At 39.3% G+C, this 19,094-nt stretch overlaps 2 protein-coding genes across 2 annotated transcripts in view; one reads left to right on the top strand and one right to left on the bottom strand.

The window, feature by feature from the left end:
* The window catches only part of ASZ1 (ankyrin repeat, SAM and basic leucine zipper domain containing 1), a 33,401-nt gene extending 27,061 nt beyond the window's left edge, over positions 1-6,340 (top strand). Inside the window, 4 exon segments of the mRNA XM_042470700.1 lie at positions 4,220-4,325; positions 4,936-5,049; positions 5,918-5,992; positions 5,995-6,340. Of these exon segments, the coding sequence (XP_042326634.1) occupies positions 4,220-4,325; positions 4,936-5,049; positions 5,918-5,992; positions 5,995-6,108 (409 nt within the window). The 3' untranslated portion in view covers positions 6,109-6,340.
* A 5,191-nt stretch (positions 6,341-11,531) lies between these two features.
* The window catches only part of ST7 (suppression of tumorigenicity 7), a 130,444-nt gene continuing 122,881 nt past the window's right edge, over positions 11,532-19,094 (bottom strand). Inside the window, 3 exon segments of the mRNA XM_042469041.1 lie at positions 11,532-11,858; positions 14,877-15,016; positions 17,200-17,292. Of these exon segments, the coding sequence (XP_042324975.1) occupies positions 11,763-11,858; positions 14,877-15,016; positions 17,200-17,292 (329 nt within the window). The 3' untranslated portion in view covers positions 11,532-11,762.

Here is a 19,094-nt window from a genome sequence, read left to right as displayed (position 1 = left end):
CATGGTGTGTCTCTCTTCCCCCCCCCCCCATTTCTGTTCCCACAAGATGTGAGTACAGTACACAACTCACTCTATTCAAAGTTTTCTGTTACAAATAAATCCAATATTATGCTGTCTCTACACTGTCAGTATGATAGCCTTTTCTTTCCCTCCCCAGCTCCAGAATGTTTCCCAGCAGTCTAGAGGACATGTTTGGGGTAGAGAGTGAGAATGGGAAATTTCACTTTCCCAATTCTGCTGATGAATTCAGTGTATATTCCAATTTTATTTAGACTGATTTCTCCTCATTAGAGTAAAGGCATTTTTTTTATCACAGATCTTTAAAGCAACACTGCCACTGACTCCAAATAGTGTGTATTCAAAATGAATCTCTTTGTGGTGCAGAGGATCGATCTATACAATATGGGTTATCCTTATCACCACCCAGAAAAAGACAGGAGCTACATGAGCTTGTTAGATTTCTACAGACCACTTCTTGTCTCTTTTCTTCAGTTTCTTCTCCCGTGTTGCCCAGAACAGAATTAGCTAAAAAAAAAAATGCTCCTTACCTTTCTTGTCTGTCTGGTGCTTGCATGTATTATTTAGCTTGTCTGCTGGTTCTTCAAAAGCTTCAGTTAGACAGACAGTTGAGTTTAAGGAATCCAAGGTTATTGTTTGAGCTTCAGTGAGGTTTTGGTATAAAATTCCCTTCAACCCTGCATTAAGACTGTATGTATGTACATGTGTCTTCAAGATGCCTGTCGATTATGGCAACCCCATGAATTTTATAGGATTTTCTTAGGCAAGGAATACTTGGAGGTGGTTTCTGAGTTCATGTTTTCCAAAAGGAATCCTCAGATACTTACTTGATTCTCACTGTATTAAAAGCACATAGTTCTTCCAAAGACAGTAGTAGTGTTAAGAGTTTCCACCTATGTCGCCTGGGAGGAGACAGGCAGAGAAGAACACCACAGTCAAGTTTGGGTAGTTGTCATTCTTGCTGATTACCAGTATATGTTTTGAATCTATGTTAATTTTAATAGTTTTATTGGGTAATTGATTTTAATATTAGATCCATTACTTTGTGTGTGTGGAAAGTTAGGATAGAAATGTAATAAATAATAATGCCTGCAAGAGTGGTCTTGCCATTTTCTTGCCAGTTAGAACAATCTTCCCTAGATTAGTTGGCCCATCAATTAAACATTGAGAGTGGAGCTTCTTTCATAGAGCCTCACAAACTGACTCTCGCTCTTAACAAAAATCACATTATTATTGTTGTTATTGTTATTATTATTATTAACCTTTATTTATAAAGCGCTGTAAATTTACACAGCGCTGTACATACAATCTTTTTAATTTGACAATTCCCTGCCCTCAGGCTTACAATCTAAAAAGACACGACACAAAAGTAGAAGGGAGTAGGACTCATTGTCTGGGCTACTCGGTACAAGGAGACCCAGGAGACCAGCAACAGCATCATCAGTTCGCTAGAATTGTGGGTGGCATGCTCAGATCTGTGTAATTCTGATTGAATACCAAAAGAACTTGATTAAGATGGACAGTATTACAGTGAAATTAACATCTACAAACAAGGGAGTCCTGCTTCTGTTTGCTATTTAGGGAGGCAGCTCAGCTCTTCACCTGGGCAGAGTATTCGATTTGGTCTGTATAAGCCTAGTATGGAGGCTGGTCACCATAGCTGCCATCTTCTTTAACCTGGAAGATTGAACCGGCACATCCAGCGGTCTTCAGCCAAATCCACCCTCTGTTCAAAAACCTGGATGTTGACACTTTTGTATGTGCTGTAAAATGCAAATTCCCAAACATCTTCATAAAAGGATGGTGTTGCCATGCCAAGTGTCAAGATGACCTGATATCTCAGTGTCCAAAAGGTAATTCCTATTTCCCTCTCTTCCTTCCGCTGTAAGCTGGACTTCTGAGAAAGAGAAGGGAGGAACATGGTGAAGTAATTTTTGTGACAGCAACTCTCTTCTATCCATGCTGACCATGATTCTCATAGATTAACCAGCAAGCAAACTTGCCACTGTGGTTTCTTCCTTGTGGACAGATCTCTCTATTGCACTGGTTTTACATCCAGGATCAGAGGAGGCTCTACTTAGCCACAGAGCAGCTAAAGAGTAGGCATTTCAGTTAGTAAGATACTATAATAAAGTGATGCACACAATGCTGTCTTTATGTCTGTCATCAAACTCAAAAATATATGAACCAGCTGGAAAATCTTCGCAAACTGGTGTAAATCTAAATCATGTAGTTAATGAAATTACAGGGTGTCAGACCTCTTTCTATGAAGGGGGCTTATACATGATCTTACATCCTAACGCATTGAAGTACCGAGAAACAGCATTGTCTTCTGTTCTGTCTAGTCCAGGATCCAGTATAATATAAACCCACTTCCTCATAGGAATCTTTTTTCTTCCTTGGGCTGCATGTATTTCTAACTTGGAGCTTAATTTAATACTCATAGCCTTAACAAACCAGGCTTTTGACCTGTATAAGAAGATTCTGCTCCATCTGTGATCACTGAACCTAGTTTTCCTGGAAGCAATTATACCTACTTAGTGAATTTCTGAATTGTTTTTTGTGGGGTTTTCGGGCTATGTGGTCATAATTCTAGAAGAGTTTTCTTCCTGATGTTTCAACAGCATCTGTGGCTGGCACCTTCATAGAATGCTGGTGATGGTGGTGATGCTGGCGATGCTGGCGAAACGTCAGGAAGAAAACTCTTCTAGAACATGGCCACAAAACCCCACAAAAAACTATGGATGCTGGCCATGAAAGCCTTCGACTCCACAATTTCTGAATTGTCAGCATAATTAGCTATAGGCTATTTGTGAATCCCCAGCAGAAGCAAAATGTTCTTTAAATGGACTCATTACCTCTTACCAAAAGTGCTCTCCTAGTCTTCATTTTTATGTCCAATGATTTGGCAAAAGTTCAAAAGCTGTCTAATGTAGCTGCCCATGATACCCAAGCAATGACCTCTGTTGTGTTTTCAATTACAGTGGTGCCTCGGGTTACGAAATTAATTCGTTCCGCGGCCGCTTTCGTAACCCGAAAAGCCTTCGTAAGCCGAAAACCCATAGGCGCTAATGGGGAAAAGCCGCGATTTCGTGTGAAATAGCGCCGAAAAGCACCAAAAAATTTTTCGTAACCCGAAAAAACATTCGTAACCCGGAACAATTATTTCCTATGGGATTTTTTCGTATCCCGGAAATTTCGTAACCTGGGTATTTCGTATCCCGAGGTACCACTGTATTGCACCTGTACAAGATATTTGCAGAACAATACAAGTCAATTGGATACTGTGTTTAATATATGTTTGCTTCAGAGCATAGATACATGGATTACAGGCAGCCATTCCTATCCTTAAGATACTTGGTATGTCTCATATTATATTGATTGATCCTCTGCGCTGCTCCCTAAATGGAACATTCCCTTACTGTTAATATCCATTTTTGAAAGATGTAATGAGTCAATTCATACCCTCCCAGATGGCTGGTTGCCTTATTAATTTTATCAGTTTTTACATATGGAAGATTGACTCTGGATAACTGACTTCACTTGGGCTGTTCATGCCTGCAACATCTTCATACTGATTTCTGTAGGCTCACTGTTGCTTGGCTTTATAAGAAATGAGGCCTTAGTAAATGTCTAACAGTCTCTCTGTGGATGGTAATGAGAATACCATGCCTTTCAAGAACGGATAGGTAAGTGACCAAGTTTCCATTCTGAAACTAAGAAATTGTAGCAGTTATCATACCCTAGAATGCTTTACTTGGTAATGTATATATGAAGAGGAACTAAGTAATTTGCTTTGCAATGTGAAAGTGTTGCTGGAGAAACAAAGTTGGAAAGTAATTATGCTGTTCCCTGGATTCTGTCCAGTGTTTAATCATAGAATTATGCCCACATGAAAACATAACTGCATAGTTAATTTTTGATCATAAAGTAATGCACTGCTTCAAGTTAGGCATTACTAACAAACATGTTTCTGATATACAGTGTGCCCCTGTTCCGGACCCCCCGCATAAGGCAAATTCCGCGTATGCTTGAGCCCCATTGAAAATAATGGGGCTGGTGTACACGGTGGCATGCCATTTCCTAGTTGTCGCTTATAACGCAGGCACACTATACCTTATTTCCTTTGGGGCTGCTTAGATTTTTAAAGTTATATCTACATAACTTATTGTGTAACTGTTATCTCATTTTATTGTTACAGTGGTGATGAGTTCCTTTCTTTTCTTGTGAAACTAAACAAACAGTGTATTCATCTTACAACTGCTATACAGAGTGCAATTAATCAGTTCCCTACAGATGCTCACAAGGTATTAATGAAGAAAAATGTTCAGAATAACCAACTTACGTTACTCTCTGTTCACCAAATGAACCTAATGTGATTTCTTTAGGAATTGCATCAGGGTTAGATCTAAATGATATTCCTTTTTGAGGCAACCAGATACAAATTAGAAGCAGTCCTCTATTTCCATGTTTGCTCAGAGAATCATAATTGTCTTATATCTAATTAAATGGCTAGAAAATGGCAACACCTTCAAAATGTTTGGAGTTTCACCATGTCATGTTGAGATTTTGTAGTGTTTGCTTTCATATGAATGACTTAAATACTGATTAGACACTGAGCATTATAAAATAAGGTTTTAAATCAGTTTGACAGTATCAAATATTTCTCAAACAATAAACTTAAATATCAGAGTAAAGCTCAAACATTAAGCTATGTTGTCTACATTTACAACAATTCTTATAACTTTGCTTTTGGAGGAGCACACTTTCCCTGAAAACAGGCCTGAGAGGAAAAAAAAAAGATTGTTCATAGCATTGACTAGAATTGATTTCCAATTTAACATTTATGTAGACGTTCTGTTTTAATTGACTTGTATAAATTGTGTATCAAGTGTGTTATCTTGGTTTTTTTTTTAGTTGGTTCTTGAATGGAGTCCACCTCAGAGCCTTGACAAAGTGTGTGAAGATCTTATTTCCAGTGCTGAAGATCTGAATGGACAAGCTAGTAAATTAAAAAAGCTCATGCAAGAGGTATATACAAATTAACAAACAATGTATTTGAAATTGTTACTAAAAAACAAGTAGGCAAATTTCATCCTAGAGGCTTTGGCATAATAAAGATGGCCTTTAGAGAATAGTTTTAAATTGTATGAATTTAAATTGTATTTTAAATTTGCAATCCTAACAACCTAAACATACCTGAAAAAAAGAAAGAAAAGAAAACAATTAAAAGCAGATGATGATGATGATGATGATGAAAAAATTAATAAAAAATATATTTAAAAAGCAGATGATGATGATGTTGATGATGAATAACTTGATTATCCTGGGATACAGTCTCCACAAGCTTTTCATACTGTACATTATGGGTGGGTGAAATGTAGCCAGGGGCTGCATGCAGCTCTTGGGACCCCTAAATGTGTCCCTTGAACTTTCCAGAAGGTCTCCAAAGCCCCTAGAACCTTAATTTTTTTTTTAATTGGGTTGATTTCCTAAATTATTTTTTGCTACCCAAACAGCCAAAATCCCACCTAAAAATACAGCAGTTTGGTTCCCTACCCCCAAACCTCTCAACGACATTGCAAAAACAAAAAGGGGGGGACAAAATGGCAAATTGAAATCCGGACGTGATGTAGCATCACTTTGGGTTCAGGAGTGGGAAATGGTCCCTCCCTCCTTGTACGGTTGCTCACCCCTGTTCTAGATTGTCAGTCTCATTGACAGAAGAGTACATTATTTTACAGTTTTCATGTGGCTCATATGGTGTCTATGAATAATGTGCTGTTCCTTAAATCAGATCCATACTATATGCTTTAGATACCTTAATTTGTAGGATCTTTTGCTATGGTGCAGACATCTGATAGTCTCCTTCCTTCTTGCCTCCTATTTTTTTTACCAGCTGCATGATGTACAGAGGGACAACCCTTGCCGAATACAACCTCTGGTGGAGAAGAGCAGATGGAAAAAAAGTCTTTTTTTAAAATAGCAGCAGCAACCTTAGTTGGAGCCGGATGTCTCTTCTTTGTCAGCAGGTTAACTTTAAGAATCGTTAGAGCTCAGCCAGAGTCGTACTTACATCTCTTTTTATAGGCAGATCCAATTTTTTCCCCAGTGTCAAAAACCAGGAATAAAAATCGTAATTCATGGTCAATTCAGCTTTATATCAGCGAAAGTACTTCTATTTCCACTCTTATGTTTAAATTAGTAGAGAGCAATATATAACAGATTCTCCCAAATATTTCCAAACTGTATCCACTTATAATATGGTATATAACATTCAGTATTTGGTTTTTATGACAAATAAATCTTGGTTATTGTATTAGCCTGTTTAAAATTCATTTGTGTACGTTAGCTTTTTAAGTGTATCGAGTGTGCTGAATAACAATTAAATTTTACAACTAATGGTCTACTGAAGAGAATTATTAAACATTATGGTGTACTTAATGTTATACATTTTAAAAACTTCATTTCTGTGTGAAAATGCTCCCATGGCCAAGAACTAGATGCTGGTTCCTTTTTTCTTTCATTGAAAGAAAGTCTTTTCTTGCATTGAAAGAAATCACCATAATTTCATATGGGGAAAGAACAATGTGCAGAGTCAGGAATTCTGTATGGAGAAATAAGCTCTCACCTCACTCCTAAAATATGTCATTGGTATGTTTACTGAACAGATCATCAGTATGGAATTAAAATGTCATACAAAGCAGATCTTTATTTAGGAAAGCTGGGATCACACTTCTAATATCACTGAACAGCAGCTTGCTTTGTAAACAGGGATGTAGTCCAAGAACTGAGGGCTACGAGGAGACATGGTATGCAAGGAATAATGAAACTACATGCCACAAACATTCTTCTATGCAGACTTTATAGCCTGTTACTGCCTTGAAATTTATATCAGTTCTTCCAAAATATGGAAATTTTATTGAGGTTCCCCTTATTTGATATAATTGGATGCAGATGGAGCATCTTTCTTTTCTGAGTTGTAATTCTCCATACATGACTGAGTCTCTAATTAAGCTCCCATTAAATGTGTTACAGTACTTTGTTTTCTTCCTGCCCTTACTTAATCCTCCACTGCACCCATGAATTAGTGTTTCCTCAACAGATGCCTGTTTTAAGATACATAAGATTCTTAAACTGAGGACAATTCCAATGCTTAAATTACAACATTCAAGAAATTACAAAGGGAGTGTCATTATTAAAAGTTGTTCTTCATGAGTTGGAAGCCTAGGTGACTAGAATGTGAACCAGAGGAAACTCCCGGGAAAGACAGATTACCTAACATCAGCAAAAAAATAAATCTTCCAATTCCTGAGAAAAGAAATAGAAATGAAGGCACCACGCCTATTTTTACCACAACCTTTTAAACAAAACTGATATAGAAAAGGGCCAAGTAGACTGCTCCTCACTATCAATCATTTATATAGGCGTTTTCTGATACACTTGGCCGTAGTGGTACTGTTGGGTAATACTGGTCTTAATCTCACACAGGTGTTCATATGTATTGTATAGTCAGCATAACCACTATGACAGACTGTAAGGCTCTGCTAATGGTGTTCTATCAAAAATGTGGTCTCCTAGGAAGTGCAACCAGTCAGTAGTTTCTTTTGTCACAGTCTAAAAGATCGGTCATGAACCACTGCAATTAGTCTGCTTTATACCATTTTCTTATCTGTTCATGTACATTCAGATCACTGGAAGTAAGTGATCTTGCAACTTAGAAGAAACACACTATCTGCTGATATCACATCCAATTAGAGACAGGTTTACAATGCTCTTCATCATGGCTCAATGAGATCCATTAACAGTGAAATTCAGCTGTCCATCATCAAGCATGACTTAATGACTGAGCCAAAGTATGGAAAATCTATGAAACTATTTCATTGTCTTCATCACCTGTTTCAAAGGTATGTAAATCATCCCTGATGATTTTTGTTTTCTTAATGTTCTACTGTAAACCAACCTTCCTTTCTTAACTTTCTTCAGTAATCTTTCCAAGTCTTTGCTATTTTCTAGTGGTGTCAGCTGTATAGGTTAAATTGGTGATGTCCCTTCCTCCTATTTTCATGCCTCTTTTGAGTCAGATCCTGCTTTACATACGATATGTTCAGTTTACAAGTTAAACAGATAGGATGATAAAATGCAGCCTTGCTTGACCCCCTTGGCAATTGGAAACAGTTCTTTGTCTAGATGCCTCCCATATTTTTCTTACATCAGACAGTTGGGGTGGCATTCAAGTTCCTTCCTATCCTGAGCGGGCTTCCTATTTGTAGCAAGAGTGACCACCACTGCCTCCACAGCTGCTCCAGAATAACAAGCTACAAAATCAGCAGAGGTTGGATTTGACTTGAATGCTTTTCCAGCCCTAAGCCACTCCATCGGCAAAAGGTATGGGACTGATGGTGGCTGACATGGTTGGGTGGAAATTACACTCCTGTTCCATCTTGAATTCTAAATAAACACTAATTTAAATGTTCTTTCTTTCCCTCTCCCCCACTCCCTAATCATTACACATCCACCTTGTCCAGTGCTCCTTCAAAATCAACTTTCCTAAATGGCTACATCTGCCCAGGGCCAGGATTATTTACAGGCTAAATACATTATAGTTTATGGCCCTAGATGAGATGGAACATGTTCACTTATTTGCAAGGCTAAATAAAAGAAAATACTTCCTGCTGTTTATTTGTTTGCATAATATTATGTATTCTATCTCATATTTGCCACTGCTGTTGATGAGAAGCGGAGGAGCCACAACCAATAATTAGTCAAATTAGGAAAGACACCACACCCCAACCTGTGGTGCTTGCGCTTTCAATCTCTCTCCTTCCCACATGTTTTGCTTCTGAGGCAACAGCAGTTCTTGGAAAAACTCTTGTGCACCTGAGTGGGCAGAATGAGTTTCTTCCTTTCTTCCCCTCCCTATGAAATGCAAGGAAGGAGAATGAGAGAAGGAAAAGAACCTACTCCTTTTTCATCTGGTCCCATCCCCTACTCTTGAGTAGGCGAGAGTAACCCTGAATTCTGTCTTAACTGCCACACCCCACTATTTCATCCCCATATGACTCAGTAACAGTAGGAAGTTACTGAAAGGTTTAATTTGCAGTTTCTTACTTGAGTCTCTGCAGAGGTTTTCCCTCCCCTTCCCATGGGAGAGGAGAATCCTGTGTACATACATGTGCACACACTGAGCAAACACACATGAAAAGATAATGGAAAAGAGAGCAATTTTACTTTATCAAAAGGGTGTCTTGTACATGAAGGCACATTCATTCAGGTTTTAGGAGTGGTTACAAAGTTTTAAAAGCTAAGTCATAGCTGAGTTTAGAAAGAAACCTAAGCCCCAACATGACTAGGTGAACATTTTCTACGCATAATACAAATAGTGTTCTGGGGCTTTGGATGTTCATGGAAAACTGGGAGTCCGGACCTCCTTGTCCAGCCTACAACCAAGCTTCTCTAGGGATGGTGAAGCAGTCAGCACCTCCCTACCTCTCCACCAGTCCCAAAGTCTCCCAAGTCTCACATGTGCCTCATAGTGTTGTGTTTATATAACTTCATCTTGGAAGCATCTCAGAGCGCCCACACTTCTACCAAACTGAGCATCCTCATTGGACAGTTGTCTTATAACCTCTGTCACCCTTTTGTGATATTGACCCCCAATAAATCTAACCTAAAAGCATCATGTCATTAGGCCTTTGTTTACCTGGAAGAGATACTAGATCCCTCAGCTTTGTTGCCCAGATAACAGGAAAGCCCATCATATTCCTAACAGCAATATTGTTTGTGGGAGAGAGGATAGTACTTTGCCCTTCTTGGGGAAATAGAGGAGGAAAGGAAGAAGCTATTTCTGTCTACTGGGTGCACTGGAGTTTGCTTGGACACCTGCTGTTGCCTCAGGAGTAAAATGGGAAGGAAAGGGGGGATTGATTTTTGTTAAGTGATATATATGCGCGCGAACACACGCACACATAGCAGACATGATACAGGCCTTATGCCAAAGGTGTTGGCAATACACAGCGACATTACATAATGTTTGAAAAAGTTGTGACAGGACATGAAGATACCTCCCTCCCCATAGCTCAGGTCTGTTCAGCTTTTCAAGAGTTTTTTCAAGAGTCAAAGCAGTGGCTTCAAGTTAAAAACTAGGTATACCAATAATAACAGTCACCTTTTTGTTGTTAACATATCTAGAGGTACCCATGTAGGCCGTATTAAAATCCAAAATTCACGAAATAACAGCTTCATTGAGCCAAACAAAAATGTACAAAATACATCATGCAAGCTTTTGAAGCTCTGGCTTCTTCAGGTGAAGGTTTTAAAAATAAAAGAAAAAAATTGGTGTTAGACTCAGAGACATTTTGTCAAGATGTTGTTCTCAGTATGGACATATCCATACAGGCAGAGGTTATTCCCTTTGGCCATGTGGGCTCTGGAAGACAGAGTTGCAAAATCCAGGCAAGATTTCACTTTATCCCAAAAGGGACTTGTGTGCCTAACTGCACTTCTGCTTAATTAAGGGGCGAAACAGACCGCCCCAAAAAGTTGGCTTAGAGTCATCCCGGCAAAGTTGGATTGGGGCTGTGGCAACTGCATGCTGTGGCCCCAATCCACTGCAGTGCTGGCCAAAAAAGGAACGGTTTTCAACCACTCTTTTTTTGGCATCAGAAAAGCCTTTAGTGGCTCTTCTGTGGCCCTGCAGCAGCTTCCCAGCATGTTGGGGGGCTTGCAGTGTATAACCACCACACCCCAAAATGCCCAGAAGCCGGTCCACATGTGGCTTCTGGGCGGCTTAAGCGTGCAGTGTAAAAAAAGCCTCGCTATGAAGTTGCCCAGACGATGACGCAAAGGGGCAATCTGTTTCACCCCAAAGTCACTAACAGGATGTCGGCCATAAACATCTAATAATATTTTATGCAAGCTCTCTGTGGCCCCAAAATGCTAGTATCCTGTTGCGAAGATCTGAATTCTGGAGCAGATCCATGGAACTTACGTGTTGACTTACCAAGTTTATGCGTCTCCTCTAGTTGGGACTAACAATATGATTTAGGCTTAAGAGTCTCCATTCATCATGTTGTTGAATATATTTGTCTTCATACAGAATATTAAAGAAGATGCTTGGACACTACTGAGTAACTTTTGTTTTGCTTTTAAAGATCATTAACACTTTCTGTGTCACATGTAAGGGCACAGTGCCTAGTGTTTAATATTTCTTGGGCATTACAGCAGAGCCATTAGCTGATGTGTGTAAGTATATATTGATTCTTTGCCCTGGGTCCAAGTATCCATAATTACTAATAGCACAGGGTCAATTATATCAAATCAATATCGTCAATTAGCACCACTTCACTGACTTTCAGTCTAAAAGTTCTTTAAAACATAAATGTTTGACTTGTACAGATGTTTAAAGTATGATTTTCCTTGCCTATGCAATATTTGGTCTAAATATTTGCACACATCTCCAAATAATGGAAGACATATGAGTGAAATTTGATGCAGAAAATGCAACAAAGGACTGAACTGCACGAAAAGGTTTATTTTTTTAAAGATTTTTTTTTGTTTGGTTTTTTTTTGAAAGCAAAATAGAATAGAATCAAACATCCATGTATTTTGTACAACAAAAAATTATATGATAACAGACAATCCATGAAGAGCTTGTAACGGCTTCCCTTTTTTAAAAAAAAATCATGCTTTCTGGTAGTCAACTGTCAGTTGGCACAGAAAATGTCATTCAGGACAAATTTCCTTCAGATTCTTGTCAGCTGATGCCAGAGACTGGAAGGCAGGATGCTTTCCACTTTTTCCATCACAAAGTTCAATGGGGCAAAGAGGGTGCTTAGGAACTGCAAAGTAAACAGACAAACAAATGGATCAACCCAGGAAGTAATCTAATCGTACGATGTGGCTGTATTACAACACAGCCCTCCTGGCAGTGTTGAACTGAGATCAGCTTTAGCCAGAATAGCCAATGGTGAGGAATGCTGGAAGGTGCAGTCCAACAACATCTGGAGGGCCACATTATCCTTACCTCTGTACCAACACTGTGCTTTTGATTTAAGCAATATCCTTGTAGTGATGTGCTCTGTTAAATTATTTCTTTCCCCAAGAGATAATAAATAATATAATCATTCTTTCTCTACTGCCCAATGTCTTAGAAAACTGCAGTTTTTGAAGAGGTCTCATGTGGAGAGAAAGTCTCTGGCAGTGGAGGTTGGGCAAGTCTGCTTGGCGGGGGGAAGTAAGAAAGCGGATGAGCATTCCCTTATTCTAGTTATATATTTTGAATTTATGGACCATGATAAAAATACATCAGAACGTACTCCAATTTGTACAAATTAAACTTCAAAGATTTATACACACTCATGGCAACACACTGTTTTCCCTCCCTCTTGATACACAAATAATTTGAGTATTGGACAAGGACATTGGAAGACCAGGTTTTTAATCCCCACTCAGTCACACTTTCTCACCCTCTGAGGAAGGCAACAGCAAACCATCTCTGAACAAATCTTGCCAAGAAAACTGATACATTTTTCTTAAGGTTGCCATAGATTGGAAATAAGTTGAAGGCACACAATATAACAAAAAAATTCCCCCTTCTGATGATACATATGAAAAGAAAATATCCAAGGCACAGTCAAACTTATTAATATGGTCCTTAGTAATGTAGTAAGTTTTGGGTTCCCCCTCTTTTCTTCCCTGGCTGTCTTGGATGCTATTTATTTACCTACTCATTCCTTCTTTCTTGCATCCTTTTTGCTGCTCTCTTCTGAGCACTAACTTCCTATTATACATCTCTCTTACATTAATGAACTTATTTCTCGCTTACTTTCTCATTTCACTTTCTTCATTTTGGTTTTTCTGCCATATAAATGTAAACATGACCAAATCATGCTTCTTGAGAAATTTCTTGAATAAGAATCTCTTTTTTGCTGCACTGTTCATCAAGACTAGCTTCTCATAATCATGCCTTGTGATTATTACATTTCTAGTTTACATATTGGCAGTATTAACACTAATGGGATAGCACTTCCATTCCATTTCCTGAGGATCTGCAAGAAAGCCAACTAATAAAGCGCTTCATAAACCAAACTGAATGCAAATTACTTTCTAGTGCACTGGGTTGCTGTTTGGTTTAAGCATTCATTTGAACAACAAACTCTGGAGGGAAAACTGCGCTATAAAAGTTGGATTTTAAAATAATAATAATAATAATGCCCTGGATAAACTGATAAACAACGATGGCTTGTAATCTATTTCAACCTGCTCCAACTCACTATTGCCACACTTCAGATAAGCAAATGTTATTCAGGCCAGAATCACCAAACTGAACCAAGTACATTTGAAATGTACAAATAAAGAAAATGGGTATTCCCTTGATGTTACTCTCCCTCCCTCCAATGTACCTTTGAGATTTCTATTTAGGTAAGAATTTGTGCTTGCTTTTGATCATTTTCCCTCTTGGCATTTCCATCCTGGATGCAGCCACATGCATCAAGCCCTTGGCCATCTATTCCATTAGCAACAAAAAGTATTGGTGTGCTTCTATGCTAGAAACATACTAGGAACTCCTTTTGTCTTGTTCTGCTCTGGAAAGATGTCATTAAAAGTCTTTGTTCTTGTGTGCTTTCAAGTAGTTTCAGTTGTATGGCAACCCTGAGGCCATGACTGTAATGCAGGGCAAATGTTATAGGGTTTTCTTGGCAAATTTTTTCAGAGCAGGTTTGCCACTGCCATCCTCTGAGGCTGAGAGAATGTGACTTGTCCAAGGTCACCCGGTGGGTTTACATGGCCGAGCCAGGATTCAAACCCTTGTCTCCAGAGTCACAGTCCAACACTCAAACCACTATACCATGTTGGCTCTCATTAAAAGTTTAATATGAGGTGTTTGAGAAAATAAGTGTCAAGGCCTCAGGGTGCCTAGGATATATTGGCTGTCTTGACAATTCTCTACCAAACTGAACACCCAAAAGAAATAGTGCCCTCGTGGGGTTTGCATCCCTTCCCTGTTTTATTTCCAGAATGGATGTCTTCAAATGTACATAAAAGACAGGGACATAAGGTGAAGCCCCAGTTCCTCCATCCTCAGTTTCAGAGCCACATTGGGCCCTCAGCACTTGTAATTTGTTCACTTTTTTATGGCCATAGTGTGGGTAGAAGCTGAGAAAGAGGCCCAGGTGTATGGAAGGGGAGTTGGGAGGAGGTCCATTCTGCCAGTGACTGGAGCATAGATGAATGACATTTCCATCAGGTTTCATGGGGTCAGGCTAGAAGAGGTTACTTAGGCGGGGTACAGACTGTCAGAAAGAGGCGGCCAGCGGCCGACTCTCTTTTCCACATAACAGTGCTGCAGCTTCCAAATTGCACGGTGCGGCTATGCGGAAGCAAAAGGACCGCTAAAAAGCGGCTCCATTTCACGCCGCTGCAAACTGCCTGCAGCGGCGCAAGGACGGCGCTGCCACGCACGCCTGTCTGGAAGGTGTGCAGCCGTGACGTCACAGCTATACGTGCCATGTATATGGCACTGCACAGCTGTGACATCCTGGTGACGTCCTAGGGTTGTGGGGCATCTAGAAACGGTGCCCCGAGGCAACCCTAGCATGTTGCCAGGGTGTGCTACAGGGCCCGTTTGTCCAGGGCCTTAGTTAAATATGTTTAATTAAGTAGCTGATATAGGATTCTAGCCACTATTATAGAATTATGATAGTCTCAAAGACACAACTGTCTGTGCTACATCATAAACATCTAATCTAGGAATTATTCTTCACAGACCTTGTTTTATTTATTCTCTCCCTCTCTCACTCACACACACAGATACACACCTACCAAAGTAAGTGGGATCGGAAGGAGAAACTACTCACAGCTTTTGCAAAGACACCCATTAGCTCTGGGAACTGATGTGTCAGAAGGGCCAGCATAGCTGTGAAGGAACATAACCCAGCAGTGAAGAGAATAAAGAAAGGAAGCTCCTTCTTGGGGTAAACAGAGACTTCGTGGAATGCTGCAAGAAAAGTATAATGCAAAATAGGTAAGCAAAACAGAAGTGCCAAGTTATTCTTGAACCTTATTTATTTTTCAGTTTCTGGGACTTGGTTCAATGAACTTCACCCCAAATATTTCATCTTGAACATCATTCTAAGAAAAATTAATTTCCTGTCTAGACTTGGGTCTGATCTCCAAGATAAGCACTCTACATGGGGCTACCTTTGTGTAAAGTTCAGAAACTTCAATTGGTACAGAATATGGCAGCCAGGCTGGTTACTGGCACATCTAGATTTGCCCACATCACACTAGTTTTAAAATCCCTTCACTGTCTGCCTATTAACTTCCGGGCAAGATACAAAGTGTTGGTTTTAACTTTTAAAGCCCTACATGGCCTGGGTCCTGACTTCTTGCAGGAGCGCCTTCTCCCATATAATCCAACCCGCACTCTTCTTTCTGCTGGGAAGAATCTGCTTCAACCAAAGAGGACTAGACTCTCTGCCATGACCCAGCGTTCCTTTTCAGCAGCTGCTCCTAGACTCTGGAACGAGATCCGTCAGATGACCACCTTCGAAACCTTTAAGAAGGCTAATAAGACGGATCTCTTCTGGCAGGCCTTTCCAGACTAGAACATCCTTGCTGACCTGCCTCCCCCCCTCCTTTTTCTCCCATTATCCCCCATCTTTATCTTTATTCATTTTAATATACATTATTGTATATTAATGTTTTAAACCTCTTTTCTTGGTTTAATCTCCTTTTAGCATTTAATTATGTTTTTATGACTGGGGGGAGGGATGGGGATCTTGGAATTTTTAATGTATTCTCTTTTAACTGTATTTTGTTTTACTGTTGTAATGTGCTTGGATTCCTAGAGATTAAGCAGAATAATAATAATAATAATAATAATAATAATAATAATAATAATAATTCATTATGTATATGCAAATATTCAAAAATACCAACAAAATCCATATTTCAAAACAATAATGGTCCCAAGCCTTTCAGCTAAAGGAGACTAAATCTGTACAGCCTTTTGGCTAAATGGTGGGGGTTATCATTAGGGAGAGCAGAAAAGAATGGAGGGGAAAAATCTTGCCATGGTTTCTTTGTGAGGAAAGAAATATCAGCCAAAGATTGTGCAGTCAAGAAAGCTTCTATCATAAATGATTCTTTCCTGTAGTGCACCTTGTATGTTTCAAACTACAGTATTTCCATTCCATTTATAGTGACATGTGTAATAGACACAGAGTTCTCCTGTAAGAAGTCTCTTGGTACCTTTTGGATTTCCTTCCCTTCTTTGTTACAGAAATCAAAAGGCTGTATAGCCACTTCCAACACCAGGGATGGATGGAGTAATGGGGGAGCAGTGGATGTGGGAGGGAAGAAATGATGAAGGGGAGAGCCTTTCTATTATATAAAAAAATGAAAACTTTTGAAAACGTTTTAGGAAGGAGAGGGGAGTGCGTCATTCATCACCAAGGCCTTGACAAGCACTTCTACAGACAAGAGTGCAATGATTATGTGACCATTCGTCTGCATAGCTACAAATTATCACCATTCAGGTGCTACAGAAACTGTTTTTCCTGCAGATTGACCCTGGCAGCAGTTGAATACTGTGCACATTTGTATGACAAAACAATACATGCTTTCTTCACTAACAATCTTGACATAGATAAAAAGGCCTGCCTGGCAATCCTCAAAGTGGTTTGTATGCAGAGAACCAACTTCGATTATTTCTCAGTTCTGGCATGGTAAAGTAAAGCAGGCGAAGACAAAATACGTCTTCCTTTTCCATCCAAAGATGGTTGTGGTGGTGGGGAACCATCACCTGCTTTTAGTTTTATTCCTTGCCCAAATGCAGAAACTGTGGTCTTTGTCTAAAGTGCCAATTCATATGTGTATGGCAGTGTAACAACATTCTCATTATTCATCAAAGCGGAGGTCTTCCTTCCTAAGTAAGCTCAAGAACGTCATTTTTCATGGTCATACTCAAAGGTGGCTGATGCATCCTGTTCAATGACAGCTCTCTGGCAGGACAGAGCAGTATGTTTTATTATCTTCAATATACAGTACATGCTTTTAAATCAAGAGTACATTTTGCTTGTGAAGGCCTGTCGTAGACAAATAGCTTTTTTCTTTTGCTGAACTGGAGTTGAGATTTTAACAAGATTTTAAACAAGATTTTAAAAATCTCTTACTTACATGGAAGCAGTTCTCTATCTGCTGTTTCTGTGCAGATGGGGTAAGGATAGAAAAGGTGCCCCTTTTCCAATGGATAAGGGATCATTCTGAAAGCTAAAAAGGAGGGAAACATTCACTTTTGGAAGATTATAGAAGCTGGTATTGATTTAATAAAGCATTTGCAATACATTTTTCAGAGGCAAGAAATGTGTTTTTATGATATTTTGATGCTAATTTTGACATCACATGCACTGTGCTAATACTGCAATTAAATATGCCATTTTAGACTAACTATGGCATTATTTGAAGCTTTGAAGACACTGAGGAATAACAAATTAGTATATAAATATTGCAGAAAACATTTTCAGTTGCTAGGATAATCATAACATATTGAATACAGTAATACCACACTGTATAAACTTCAAGTTAATTTTCCTGACATCCAATTCCACGTTGTCACCTTATGATGAGCGGGCACCCATAATTTTGACCTCCTGGTCTAAAACAGGTCTGGGATAATACAGTGAAATTGTCCCTCATCTCTCCCTAGGGAATGGGGGGCGGGAATATGAAGAGTGCATTCTGGCAAAATGTAGTTTTTGCTGCTAAGAAATCATCAGACTGTTAGTCTCTTTCTGGTCCCACAGACATCATTCACTAAGGAAAATATTAGTCAAGAGCTGTCCCTGTAACTATACTGTACATATGAAATGAGAACATACCAATAGCTGGGGAGGGTTATTCACGGTGGCCGCTAAAGGTCTCCCCAGGGTAGTGTGCCTAGTGCAGTACTTCTCAAAGAGTGGGACGCGCCCCCCCAGGGGGGACGCGAGGCTCCGTAAAGGGGGGCTCGTTTGATCTCGGCAAATACTGTCATATTGGATTTCTATGATACTATTTACAGTCACGCGGGGGGGGGGGGCGCGAAATGTTTTCTTCTTCCTAGGGGGGGCATGACAGAAAATAATTGAGAAGCACTGGCCTAGTGCCAAGACTAGGAATGGGGGAAGCTGAAAGACAGACTCAGTCATGAAGCTCATTGAGAAGGTCTTTTTATATCACTTGCTCAATACATCATACAACATTCTAAGAGAAACACAAGCAAAACTCTATGGAAACTTGACAATTACAGGTTCTTCCAGATTAGTTTAAAGTGTGTGTTTCTGGTTTGTTGCTGCCTTTGGATCCACACATTCCTTTCTATGGCATGGCCAAATTTTGTTCTCTCTGAATTTTGTTTTTTTAGCATTATAGTGCAAAAGTGTCATTGCAATTATGCATTGAAACACACACACTCTCTCTCTCTCTCTCTCTCTCTGTGTGTGTGTGTGTGTGTGTGTGTGTGTGTGTATATATTCAAAGGAGAAGAGGAGACTTCATTGTTCAATATGTCTTGGAATTAAAAAGAGACTCATTTGAATGTACAGTAGTAATGAAATGCTGCAGCTGAATATAGGTATTAGAAAATAATACAGAACAACAAAAACATCATTTGGATACAGTATATCCTTTTAAAAAGCCCCAAGAAATACAGCAACCAATACCACAACTGCCAGTAGCCTCCTAACACACTCAAGAATCTGGAGGCGCCTTAAGATCTTTTAACCGCTGTTCAATTTTACTGTGTAAACTGTTTTGAGAACTCTGGTAATATTAGTATTTTAAATAAATCAATTGAGAATGTAGCCGTAATTTTGTAGCTGCAATAACTGATTGCAAATATATCACAAAATATAAACATTTTTACAAAGCATAGCATTTGTATGGGTGTCCTTCAAGTGCTACATATCACTTCCAGATTGTGTATGTACTGTACATCCCTTCAAACACCAATTGATTTACACCAGCCCCATGAATTCCATAGGGTTTTCTTAGACAAGGAATACTCAGAGATATGTTTGCCAGTTGTCTCCTCT

Source organism: Sceloporus undulatus, chromosome 5 (assembly GCF_019175285.1).
Source record: "Sceloporus undulatus isolate JIND9_A2432 ecotype Alabama chromosome 5, SceUnd_v1.1, whole genome shotgun sequence".
NCBI classification, from domain to species: Eukaryota; Metazoa; Chordata; class Lepidosauria; order Squamata; family Phrynosomatidae; genus Sceloporus; species Sceloporus undulatus.
The sequence above is the reverse complement of the archived record's forward strand: the minus strand, read 5'-3'. Positions and strand labels throughout refer to the sequence as shown.